This window comes from Corylus avellana, chromosome ca8 (assembly GCF_901000735.1).
Source record: "Corylus avellana chromosome ca8, CavTom2PMs-1.0".
Lineage (NCBI taxonomy): Eukaryota > Viridiplantae > Streptophyta > Magnoliopsida > Fagales > Betulaceae > Corylus > Corylus avellana.
Window position 1 is genome coordinate 5,775,653 of NC_081548.1, and position 13,675 is coordinate 5,789,327.

The 13,675-nt window shown below is 38.1% G+C and overlaps 1 protein-coding gene across 1 annotated transcript in view; it reads right to left on the minus strand.

Annotated features, from left to right (window-relative positions):
- Positions 1–13,675, minus strand: part of LOC132190698 (uncharacterized) — a 122,308-nt gene that overhangs the window by 33,879 nt on the left and 74,754 nt on the right. The window contains exons 27-31 of the mRNA XM_059605742.1: positions 12,330–12,558; positions 11,320–11,688; positions 9,017–9,118; positions 3,231–3,374; positions 2,151–2,239 (exon numbers count right to left, since the gene is read on the minus strand). Of these exons, the coding sequence (XP_059461725.1) occupies positions 2,151–2,239; positions 3,231–3,374; positions 9,017–9,118; positions 11,320–11,688; positions 12,330–12,558 (933 nt within the window). The remainder of the gene's footprint in view (positions 1–2,150; positions 2,240–3,230; positions 3,375–9,016; positions 9,119–11,319; positions 11,689–12,329; positions 12,559–13,675) is intronic.

The following is a 13,675-nucleotide window of genomic DNA, read 5'->3' on the forward strand; positions in this document are numbered from 1 at the left end:
GGAGCATTCTAGGTTCCTAAGCTCCTTTCTACCCTTAACCTTCCAAGGGGTAACCACTAAAGTGACATTGATCCCCTCACACAGATCCCTTATCAAAGCCCAGTCCAAGCGGGTGGCAGGAGGGAAGCGTAAGGAAAATCTCCTTCATCCCCATCCCATAAATCTTCGTCTTCCCCACCCCAGCAATCATCGTCTTCCCCACCCTAGAAATTCTTGTCATACTCTTCTCTATCCAACAACTATGAGAAGCCGCACTAGAAGGGACATGAAGGGCACAGAACAACATTGCCTCTTCAACCAATCGGAATCGCTCCTCTTCTCGTCCATCAACACAAATGCTCTTCGTGACCCTGATTATGTGCTGCTAGATGTGCAAAATGGGTTGGTGGTTCAACCCGAATATGACCTGGGTGACCCGCCACCCAATTATCCTAAACTCGGACACGACACAAAAAATAACTGGGGTAACCCGACCCGACCCGACCCGATTGAAATAAAAATAGGAAAAATAATGTAATAATAATACCATTGGAATTCAATAGAATTCACAAATTACAATATGATAAAAATATAATAGGTTTAATTGTTAACAAATTGGCATTCAATAAATATATTCACAAAGATTAGCAATTTTCAACTCCATCATAGCAAATAGCAAATTTCAAATTATAAAGTTTACATGGTAAATACGTGTTAGGCTTTAGATTAGGGCTTTCTTTTTTTATTTAAACGGGTTAGGCGGGTCACTCGTGGGTGAAGCGGGTTGACCCGCCAAAAACGAAAATAAACGGGTTGACCCAATTATGACCCAAACCCGTTTAGATCAAACCCAAACCTTGTAACTTCATGTCGTGTTCGTGTCAAGTTCGCGAGTCGTGTCAAAATTGGCAGCCCTACGTGCTGCCCAATGACACTTTGGGTAAGTAAAACTCTTGCTCTTCCTCTTCGTCTCCCTCTTCCGCTTCATCTTCGCCATCGTTCGAATGGTGCCAAGCCAGCAGCAGAAGCAAGTGGAGCTCCGGAGAGTCCAGCTTTCAAGTATTCAAGCCACTGTCATCAACTCTCCTCCTAGTGGTGGGACAATGATCGTCATTGACCCCCTTAGAGTTAACCAAAGTCCCCAGGTGCAGGAACTCAGAGTCACAGCCCGTGGTGGTGGTCTTGCTGGCTCCCATATTTGGTGGGAAACAACTTGTTTCTGTTGTTAGATCATCAGGTTTTGTCATCGGTGAACTCAAGGGTCTGCCGGCGCAAAAGTGAAGGAAGACAGCGATCCCAATGAGAACCACAGACGAGTCGGCTACGACTACGAGTTTGTGGGAGGTGTCTTTGGTGGAGTAGGAATGGGGTAGAATGAGAGAGAGGCTATTGGCAGGCAAGAAGGCAAAGGTGGCTAGGGAGGGATGGGGGAGGAGGGAAGATCATTCGGATACAAGTTTGAGGGAGGACAAACTGTAGAGCCACAATTTGAACTCAATACCTTTGTTCTACTACCAAGTTGAAAGAGAAGGGAAAAGTTTGGTCTTATTATCTCTTGATGATTAATTGATACAGGTACATGCGTTTATATAGAGGAGATACATTCTTATATGGAAATACAATTGATGAGAAATATATGAAAATCAAATCTGGGAAATCTTGGGAGTAAAATCAAATCAGCCACATATCTTCAACAAGAGAGAAAAAGAGAGAGAGAGAAGAGATTACCAACATGGCCTATACCCAGGAGGCCTTAATTCACAACTAAATGGCTTTATTTATTAATGAGCAGCAACTATACCCAATTCAAACATTCAAGATAAAGATCCCTGATCTACAAAATATTAATTAACACTATAAAGGATGCAAATAATTAAAACATGTCCACTTGAAGAAACAAAAGCAGGCCCCTCTTTACAGCTCAAATTAATATTTGTCGCTTGGTGTATGGTCTTGATTTATAAAAATAAATTCTGCAATAATTGCTTTGTCATGCATCACTGAAAAATAACACCATTTAGTTACCGGCTTTGCCCTTTCTTCTAATAAACTATTATTCATTTAAACAAAAACTGTCAAATTGCCAAAAAGAAAAGGACTCATACTGATTAAAAACAACATTTGCTAGTCATGCGTAATGAATGAAACCAGCTTTCATTGAGAAGACACACCTGAATGTTTCAAGGTCATTCGGATTCCCAAAAAGTGAATATTTCCACTGGGGCCCATCTGAATCATTAAAGGATTTCACAACTTCCACCTACAATATATAAAAAATCCAAAGGAAGTTTGTGAGAATTTGACCAATGATATTTAAAAAAATAGAGAATATTGATATATGTAGAACGCATACGTGGATCCTTTGCTTTTCAGTTTTCAATAAATAAAATATCTATTCACTTGGTTTATACAAACTACCATAACCAATAAATGTGTATAATCTGACTAGAAAGACATCAGGCAATTAATTAAGGTTCCGCGTTAGTTAAGTGCAGTAATCATTTGATTAAGGATTGTCTCTCAGTAAGCAATGGAAGCTTGCATAGTGACATTACTAGAGAATGAGTTGATGCATTTAATACATGATCAGTGCTTACTGGAAAAATGATCCTTCCTTCAACCATTGCTTTCTACCAGCAGTTCTTATACCAAGGATCAAATTCCAAAAGTAAAAAAGCACCAAGCAAGGGTCATACCTCCAAGAATCAATGTAAACATCAAAATATTCCAATCCCTTTCTTTTGATTATGATTTATGACAAAACAAAGAGAAGAAAACCAATATATTAGATGTCTAAATGCTACCTATTGAGCATCAAACTCGGTACACCAGACAAAGATGTCCTCACCTTACTAGAACATTTAAAGATGAGACAGTAAGCATAAGTAGGTCAAACGTCCAAAGGGACATACAACTATGCCCTACTAAACACAACATTATCACTTTATGCATGTAGTGAGGAAGCATATATATTTTGTTACTCTAACTAGCAAATGACTTGCGTAAAACTTAGTTTAGGAAAATCATCTTTCTCAAGTAAAAAGGGAATCTTCCAAAATAATATGAGAAGATGTGAATCAACATGCTATCTTTCCTTTCCTCTCCTTTTTGTCTTTCATGTTTTCTGGCTCAATTCACCAACAATTCCTTCAGCCTCTAATGCCTTAACCGATTATTTAAAAATAATATTCCAGGATTGCTTTCAGCTTACAAGAATTTTTTCCCCTCACATATCAAATAGATGTCATTACCTGAATTGAAACTCGAGCAGAAAACCTCACAAGTCCTTCTTCAGTAAGCTTCTCAGAAGCACTTTTTCCTCTAACTCCTTTCGTGACAAGCTTAGTAGAATGTCCACCTCTATGTCGTGCTGACAAACCTTCATCAAAATGCATCTATAACCAGAGGAATATACAAAAGGCAATGGGTAAGAAAAGGAACACAAATAAAAAAAAAACAAAGTAATTACTGCTACACGTAAACAATGAAACTTAAGTGTGTACATTGATTGTACATTCGAATATCAATTTCTATTATGGAAGCACTGCCATAATTTTCAGAAAGCATATTCCATATGTTCTCAAAGGAAATGTTTGCTAGGAAGACTTCGAGTCCTTTGGTCCCGCACTTTCGAAGGTCAAAAGTACATTTCCAAACAAAATCACGGAAAATGTCCTGTTTGGGAGTGTATTTGAAAGAAATGACCATTTGAAAACATGGAAAAATGCACACGTTCAAATCACATGCAGGGGGGTGCGTTTTTATAAACACACAATTTTAAAGGTCGAACCACGATTTTACCAAACAATTTACACGCTTTTTTTTTTTTTTTTAAGTAATCGCAAGTATTATTAAAAAGCGCAAATGCACAACCAAGTACACATGATGTATATAAGAGACACATAATTAAAAGAAGAGAAAAGATCTAGAGAAGCTTGATAGCTAGAAATAATAAAATCAAATATAGTAGCCCAGTGGTAAAGTGTCTTAAAGAAAAAAGCCTTTAATTCCACCGATGTTGTAACACCCCGGTCCCATATTGGGAAGATGAGAAGAAGCCTAAATAGAGTGGGTGGTTTATAAAGATAGTCATGGGTACTAAGTCTCACATTGCCTAGTTATTAGCCGAAACTGGGCTTTATAATGAATTCTAGGGAAGCTTCAAATTGACTAGTCTTTTTGGGGTAATAGAGCAAATGTGGCTAGCGCTTTTTCCTGGGTCATTACAAATGGTATCAGAGCCACCTAGTAACGCCAGGTCATGTGGTACTGAAGCACTGCATGATGTGGCCCTGACGAGGACGTCAGGAATTTATGAGGGGGAGTTTGTAACACCCCGATCCCATATTGGAAAGATAAGAAGAAGCCTACATAGAGTGGATGATTTATAAAGATAGTCATGGGTGCTAAGTCCCACATTGCCTAGTTACTAGGTGAAACTGTGCTTTATAATGAATTCTAGAGAAACTCCAAATTGACTAGTCTTTTTGGGATAATAACGCAGATGTGGCTAGCGCTTTTCCCTGGGTCATTACAGATGTTCACTTACAATCCTCAAAGTTCCAATCATTTCTTTCCCTCCAAAGACACCACATAAGGCAGGACGGTATCATCTTCTATGCTACATCAAAATGAAGCCTACCCACTTGCCCTCTCCATCATACAAATAAGTCTACGACTCAACTAGGCATAACCCAAGCCAGCCACCTTGCACTGTTGAAGATAGCGTTCCAAAGAGCACTGGAAATTTCACAATGGAGTAGAAGGCAATCCACTAATTCCCCACTCTTCTTACACATGGAAAACAAATTGCCAATAATGATATGCCTCTTCCTAAAGTTGTTCATGGTGTGAATCTTCCCTAATGAGGCCGAACAAGCAAAGAATCACTCTTAAGGGTACCTTATTCCACCAACTCTTCCAAGGGAAAGAGTATTATCATAAGGAACAAGGACATAGGAGCATGATCTAACATTGAACAACCTTCTCTTAGAAGGTACCCAACAAAGCTTGTCCTCACCACCGTCCCAACCTTAAGGAATACAACAAATAAAGAACGAAGTAAAGAGATCCAACTCCCAATTGTGAGCTGCTCTAAGAAAGTTAACATTCCATTGATGAGAGGCACTAGAGAGATCCAAATGGTATGCCACAGAAGCTTCCTTAAATTGGGCAATACTGAATAAGTCCGAAAAAACAATCTTCATGCCTTGATCCCCACACCACGCATCATGCCAAAATCTATTTTTGGAGCCATCACCCACCTTAAATCTAGCGTGACTAGAAACCTCTCTCTAGCCCCTCCTGATATTTTTCCTAAGTCCCACCCCATACGACCCATGGACCTTATTAGAAAACCACTCACCCCACGAGTTACCGTATCTAGAATCCACAACCACTCTCCATAAGGCCTCTCTCTCATATGCATAGCGCCAAAGCCACTTCCCCAAAAGAGGTTGGTTAAACAAAAGTAAATTTCGGACCCCTAACCCTCATTCAAAATTTGGAATACACACCTTAAGCTAGCGAACCAAGTAGAATTTGAATTCTTCACCATTGTCATCCCACAAAAAATCCCGCTGCAACTTCTCTTCAACATTAGTGACATTTCCAATGGGGACCAACTCTGCTAGATTAATCCTCAAACCTAAAACCGCTTCAAAGCATAAAAACAAACAATCTACAAAGATGATTTGGATTTGGCCAGTAAAAAATAAGGTGTCATCTACAAACAAAATGTGAGAAATGTTGAAGGCACTCCCACTTCTGGACCCTGCCGAGAAGCCTAATAATAGGCACCCCATTCACTATAACAGAAATCATTTTACTTAACGCCACTATAACAATAAGAAACAGAAAGGGAGACAATGGATCTCCTTGTCCCAAGACAATGGTTCCCCAAATATAATCCTACTATCAAGGCACTTGTTAGTTTTGAGGATAGAGTGGAATTTGCATATCCTTGATGAAAGCATTATGAGCCTTGGAAACAATCTTCTCCATTACAAATTTCAACATGTTAGCTAGAACTTTTTAAGATTCAACGCTTACGGAATTTATAGATCTATGTGCGTCCTTTTCAGTTTAAAGCTCGTGTAGTGGGCTCTTTTGTATACTTCCTGTGTACATGGGTTGCGCCCCTTGCGCTTTTAATACAATGACTTTTACTTATCAAAAAAAATGTTAGCTAGAACTTTGCAACAATCTTGTAAACTCCACCCACTAAGCTAATAGGTCGAAAATCCATAATGTCAACGGCCCCTAATTTCTTCTGTATTAGAGCAATGAAAGTGGCCTTAAGGCTTAAGTCAAACACACCTCTAGCATGAAAATCATGGAAAACATTCATTATGTCTACTTTGAGCACCTGCCGACAGTCTTTGAAGTAACCCAATAATAAAATCATCAGGCCTGGGGCCTTGTTAAGGGTTTTCACCACCTCAAAGACCTCATCTTCCTCGAATGGCCTCCCCCCCTTCGGTGGAATAAAAAAAAGGTCATCCAACCGAGTTTGGTAACAAGTTATCATAGAACTGCACCATGTGTTCTTTGATCACAGTTCGATATGAAAAAACTGTTCCGTTAACCACCAACTGATCAATGGAATTATTCCTTCTATTCGAATTGGCCACTCAACGAAAAACTTTTGTGCACTTGTCACCCTCTCTTAATCATAACACCTTCAATTTTTGCCTCCAACTCACCTCTTCCAAAAGACTTGACCACTCCCAATCATTAATCACTATAGCCTTCCTTGTTGTCTCCTCCTCTCTTATTCCTTTGTCTTCTACCAAGCCTTCATAAACCCGCAAATCATCCAAAACAGACCTTTTCTTTCTCTCTACATTGCCAAACACCTCCTCATTCCAAACTCTTGCATCAACTTTCAAAGCCTTAAGTTTGAGCCACAATATAACTTGGGAGCACCCTGAAAATGATAAAGAGGTCCACCACTGTTACACCCTATCTACAAAACCCTCTGATTTGGCCACATGTTCTTGAACATGAAATATCTTCTAGCTCTAGGAAAGCCTCCACAATCCTGAAGGATGGAGAAATGATCCCAGCACAATCTAGGCAACCTATTCTAGGTCAAATCAGGGAATTAGGCTTCCCAATCAGGAGAAACAATGAATCTATCAATTCTAGACCACGAAGGAGGGTCCCTGTTGCTAACCATGTAAATGTGTCACCCATAAGAGGGATATTCATGAGCTCCTGCTAAAAATTGAAATCTAAAAACTCCACCATAGCAGTACAAAAACGGGTTTCACCTAATCTCTCATTAGGAAAAACAAGTGACATTGAAATCCCCCTTATGGACTAGGGTAAGTCCCACCAATTAATCAAACTAGCCAATTTGTCCCATAAAAGCCTCCTATCACAATCGACATTAGAGCCATAAACAACCGCAAAAGCCCAAGAAAATTAATCTTCAACATTTCTGAAAGAAACAGCGAAAACTCACCCACACTCTTTGATTTTCTCCACCACCCTTCTATCCCACATGAGCAATATACCCCCCAACACCCCCATTGAATCTAAGCAACACCAATCTGCATGACTGCATCCCCATAAGCTAAGCACAATATTGTAAGACATAAACTCCATTTTGGTCTTTTGAAGACAAATAATATCCCCCTTCCAATCTTAAGCAAATTTCTCACAATAAGCATTTCTCCCCCTCGTTCAACCCTCTTACATTCCATGATAACAAATTAGGTTTCATTGACAAACCGAGAAACCCCTCCCCTTTGCTCTGCTTCGGCTAGGACTCCCTCCTGTAGAATCGTAGTTGATAGAGCATGACAATCTTTTTAACTCTCTTAGTTGATAGAGCATGACAATCTTTTTAACTCTCTTACTTCTGATGGCTGATTTGCATGTGGAAACCCATGCCTCTAGATAATGACTCGTTTCAATGGTTGTAAGCAACGCCATTAGTTCACTTTCAAACCACTCACACGGTAGACCAACAATATGGTGAATGTCCACCACCTTTTGCTGAACCAAACTTGAAGCCATTGGCCCTTAACACCCAGGGTTGACAGACACACCACGTGGACAGCAATTCAAACACACCATTCCACTTTTAAAAATCGTGTTTTCATTAACCGTGCTTTGAAATCACTACTTTTTCAAACTACAGGTTTTGAACTACCAGACCAAACGGACCCTTCAATTCAGAAGTCAAAGAAGAATTTACATGTTTTAAATGTAAGGCACCTGCCTTTTGAATATAAAAACGCACAAGTAGAAAGCAGTTGATAATTTCCCTCTTAGAATCCTTACACGATTGACAGTCAAAAGGAATATAGTAATAATATTTCTAAGGTTTCTTATCTATGTGACCAAATATCTTAAAGGTCATAAGAGTTTTATTTTAACCTTTTTTTTTTTTTGCTTAAGAAAAATTTGTAGTCATAGCACTGCAGTAATGTTGAATTACTAAACACATCTGTAGCATTTCTATCCATGCTAGTGAAGCAAATTGTTTATCCCATACAAGAATTTCATGTAAGGGTGTAATTAATTTGATCTAAGGATTAAACTTTCTTTTGATTTGTTTCTTCTCAATACACTACGGATCTATTTCTCCAAGTAATTGGTGCTTGGTGAAATGGTATGTACATATTGAAGCTTTTATGACTATCCACATACTAGGATAGCACCCTTTCTTTGCTTTACAAAAAAATTATTACTCATCAAAAGAAGCTCTCATGGTGTGTCTATTATAGTACTTACCAAAAGAAAAGTGTCTATTGTAAAGTTCTCTTTATTCTTCCCTCTTAGTCATCAATTATTGTCTGTCGCTAGTTTAGCTAACAAATCATCATAAACAGCACATTCTAAATTTTAATTTTATTCCAGAACCTTATTCTATCAATCCCAAAATCACCTACATAGAGTCTCCAGCAATCCTAACCCTGTTTCTCAAACTATGGTGCTGAAATTCCCAAGCTATCCAACCAAGGCCATCATTCTACTCTATATTAGAAACAATGAGGGTTTTCCAAATCAATAATAAAGGGCATACCTTAGCATGTTCCAAATATTTGATAGCTTCCTCTTGCGTAGAAGAATTCATAAACAACTGAATACAGCAAAGTCCAGCAGCAACGTGGTCCTTCTTAATAACCTGAACCATTAATATATATATATATATAAGTAAAGCATTCCGTTTAAATTCAAGTAAAGTTCAGATAAATCAAGCTTAAATGAACCTGGAGTTAGAAAATTCGACAATAAAAAGACCAACATTTTCTCGTGGGAAATAATAGCAATAACTAACTCACTCTATGACAGAAATCAAATACTTTTTCAAGTAGAATAGAGAAAAGTGAAATAAGAATCATAACTTGCAACTCATAAGCCTCTAAATGCTGCTAAAAGGAAAGGAGAAAGAACAGATCATAAAGTCTCTTAATACTTCAGATACAATATAGGAAGGACAACCACCCAGGAATTTCTGCCTTAACAATGTCAAATGAATATGATGCCTAGTTTGCATAGTTTCAAAAATACATAGGAGCGTTCTATTGACCTAACATCCCTCCCCCCACACTAGCACTAATACAACAAGATATTGTATGAATTGTTTAACAATGAATCCCAAAACAGCTTATTGAATCATAAAGCCGCTCTGTTCTTGCAAATGTTGCTAACTCAGAGTAAACATAAGAAAATAGAATAAGAGAAGGAATAACTGCTTTATTCCAAGTGGATATTACATGCCAATGAAGTTTTTACCTAGATTTTTTTAGTCTGAATTCACTCTTCCGACCAGATGAACACCTTGTTTCCATTCTCACCTTAACACACCCACACAGCCCCATTCCTAACGCATCCTCCTCCCTGTCAATTTCCAAAGAGATGCCCTTGGAAAAAGGACCCAACACCTCATGTTTTGAAACAGTTTCGGGTTTGAGAATCAATTTAGGAAAATCAGAAATTATTCCTATAGGTGAAGTGAGAGATGTAGAAAATCAGAACTAAAGGAGCTTGGCTAGCTCCTACCTTCCTATGCCCTCTTAATTGTTGTCATTGCCACCATTGGCCTTATCTGGGGAAGACCAAACAGTTCCGTCAACTTCAACCGTCTTTCTCTGTGCTGTTATCACCCTTATCAGGGCATACAACCAACAATAGACTTCGGAGCCCACCATAGGAAATATCGCACTTACCTCCACTTTCCACTGAAGCACATGTTTGGGATGTTCCTGACGTCGATCTACGACCAGCATATTTGACTTTTCAACCTATTGCTCAACTTGGCAGACTGGGCCTTTACTTTCATCGTCTTCTTCGCACCATCATCACCACAACTTGTCCAGCGTGATTTCCGGGGGTTGTCTGCGCCACCTTCCTTCCAAAACCTACCAATCCTTTCTCCATTTGTATCCCATAATTACTCATTTTACCCCTGCTCTGAAATTCAATCTCCAAAGCATTGCCCTTCTCTACCAGCTCATTCATGACCAAACGCCATTCGTGCTCCACTATCTGCAACGCTTCCTAGTCCGCATCAACACCATCACTATTTTGACACTTGACAACACTGTTATTTTCCAAATAATTCACCACCATCCTCATTTGAGAAACAAAATTGCCCCACAACCCTCTCAAACCTCTGGGATAATAATGAAGCTACGCCAACCTCCTACACCGTACTCCAACAGGTCCAAAAATCTTCCATAGCTATTCACCCTCCACTGCACAACATACAAGAAACTACCATCTCGAAAAGTTTTGTAGAAGTCTCAAATTTTATTCTTTTATGATCAGTTCCTCCACCATGTTCAACAACCATATCATGCTCAACTTGCCCAAAATCACTGCTCGATATACTCCTTTACTTCTCTCGGCTAACCGAATTCCTCCATTCCCAACTTCTGACAAAATCTCAAATGGGTTTGCTTTGACATAAAAGAATCCCAAGTATCCCATCACTGATAAACGAAATAACACTTCAACACCCCAGTGTTGGTAATGACTGACCTTCCCACCGCCCAATCTGAACTGTTGACTGACCTTAGGGATATTTCAGAAAACATACATTTTTTTTTTTTTTGGAATTTTTTTATTAAATGATTTAACCAATGAGAAAGATCTACATGACCACATGGGAATTTTTGTGCACAGTTTGACTACCGTGAAAAGATTAAAGCACGGAAAGCAATTTTCTGTCATTTTAGCATACATGCAGACATAAAATGTACCTATAGGCCAAAATTGCACTTACAAGAAAAAAGATTATCTAACAAATAACCTTAAGAGTCAAAATACTAAAATTATACTCTCCAGTTTAAATTCAAAAACATACGATCTGAAAAGTTTTACCTGAAACTTGTATAAATAATTGAAAAGTTTGTGTGTTTCACAATAGAGGCAAATGCGAACAAGGGCTGCAGCTGTATGCTGATTTACTGTCACATCCTCCGGATTTGCTGATGACATTCTTGTTGAAATCACTTCCTCAAGAACAGGCATTGCACCATAACCAATACACAACTCACACAAATCATCAATGGTCCCATAATCAGTCACCAAAGGATCTGGTCTTTGAGGAGAGGAGGAAGAAGTTGCTACAACCCCCATTGTTGATGGTTGAAGAGGGGGAGCAACAGCATTTGTAGGAAAAAACAAGCAGCAAGCATCATTGTAGTGACCATGTCTAAACATAAAACTTATCAAATGCTGGCGTGCATACTGCAAAATTCAAAAAGTATTATATTAAGAACACACCATGAATTAAACTAGGAAATTATCCTAAACTACTACAAAGGAGAGAAAGAGAGATGCTGAGAATGGTGATAACCATACTGCCCGCAGGTGTCAATGACATGGGGAGAAGAAAAACAAGAAAAGATATTGGAAAAAATTTAACAAAATTATAGATACCATGCTAAAATAAACAACAAAAGCAAACTCTGAGCCAGAACCATTTCTGCAGTTTTTTTTTTTTTTTTTGATGTCGGAGAACCCCTCCAAGGCAGGGCCCTTCGTATCCACCTCTGCAGAATAAAGCCCGGTCCCGTGCACGACACCCTCAGAAATTTTCCTACACGGAACTGGTTAAGTCACTGACTTTTCACCAGGGAGTGTGACCCCAAGGGATTGTTTGCACCCATGAGGTGCTAAACCTTATATGTAAAGAAGGAATATTGATCATATATTTCTTAGACCTATCTGTGTAAATGCATGTGCATGTATGTCCATGGAATAAGAACTAGAAATTCGCTCAACTAATTCAAAAAGACACTTCCAGTCCAGATCCGGGAGAAAAAAGTACTTGCATCTGAATGCCAAACCTAGAAAGATAAGCTTGATTATGTAAGGATGAAGCTTACATCTTGTAAATAGTTAACACATTCAACATATCGGATGCTGTCCAGATTACTTCGAGGTCCATCTTCAAAGCCTGAACTATGGGAGGAATTATCGTTTGCAAATTCTTGAGACCGCCTAGATCTCTCCGAACGAGGAAAGGTGGATGGCATGTAAAGAACATTGAGATATGAATCAGCAGAAAGAGAATCATCCAAGATTGTTGGTGCACTTTTGGCCAAATGCTCAAACCTGCAGTATAAGTAACATCAATGAGATTGTAAGCAACAACTAGTATCTGAAAAAGTGTCCATTTATTGGTTAGAGAAAATTAGTTATGACTAGCTTAAATCTACTTCTACTTCTTCGCAAGTACAAGGTGATAATTCACAATAAACTACTGAAATTATATGAAACTAGCAGACCATTTAGAAACACAACCACAAGGATTCAACAGGCCTAACCTCGACAAGACAATAGAGCAGCAAAGTATCATGCTGCATTCCAGCGAAGGGTGATTTTAAAAGAGCGATATAGATCTCACTTCAGACTAAAGGTTCTATGCATCACACGTTGATATATATATATAATGTAAACCCAAGTTTTTATTCTTTGCCAACCATAAGTGAACCAAATACAAATTTTACACCCCAACCAATATTGGTTAGTGATCTTTAATGGTAAGCAAGACCAGCTCCATGGTTTGGCCAATTAGGCCACCGCCTAAGGCCTCAAATTTATAAAAGACCCCCAAAAAAAGGCATTTCAAATTAAATTTGTCAGGAAAAAAAAAGAAAAAGGTAAAAGGTCTTAAGAAAAATAAAATGAAAGGAGGCCATTTGACATGCTATAAGGGTTTTATTTTGAAAAAAAAAGTGATGCAGCATGTTTAAAATCTTTAGAAATTCAAAACAAAAGCACGACCCACTTTCTTTTTATACTTTTTTTCTCTTATTTTCTCTCATCACTTCTAATCTTTTGCTTTTGGTTTTATCATTTTTTATTTCTTTGATATTTTACATGTTATACTTACTATCAAACGCCTTATGATTTTAGTTGGTTCTTATTGCAAGTTTCAATTGCATGTCATTGATTTTAGTACACGTCTAATTAAATCCTACTTGCCGTTTATCTTACAAGAAAGATAAAATAAATCAAGTCATATTATCTATTGAGAATAATTTATTAACAAAACTTGAAGATAAAAATTTGATTAGTAAATTTAAGTTTCAAAATATTAATAAATTTTTATATTAAATATTGAAAAATTAATTCAAAATTTTATTATATTAATATTCTTTTTATAAGTAATAAAACAACCTCATTGAACGCATAAGGTGCCCCTAAATACGCAGGAAGTATACAAAAT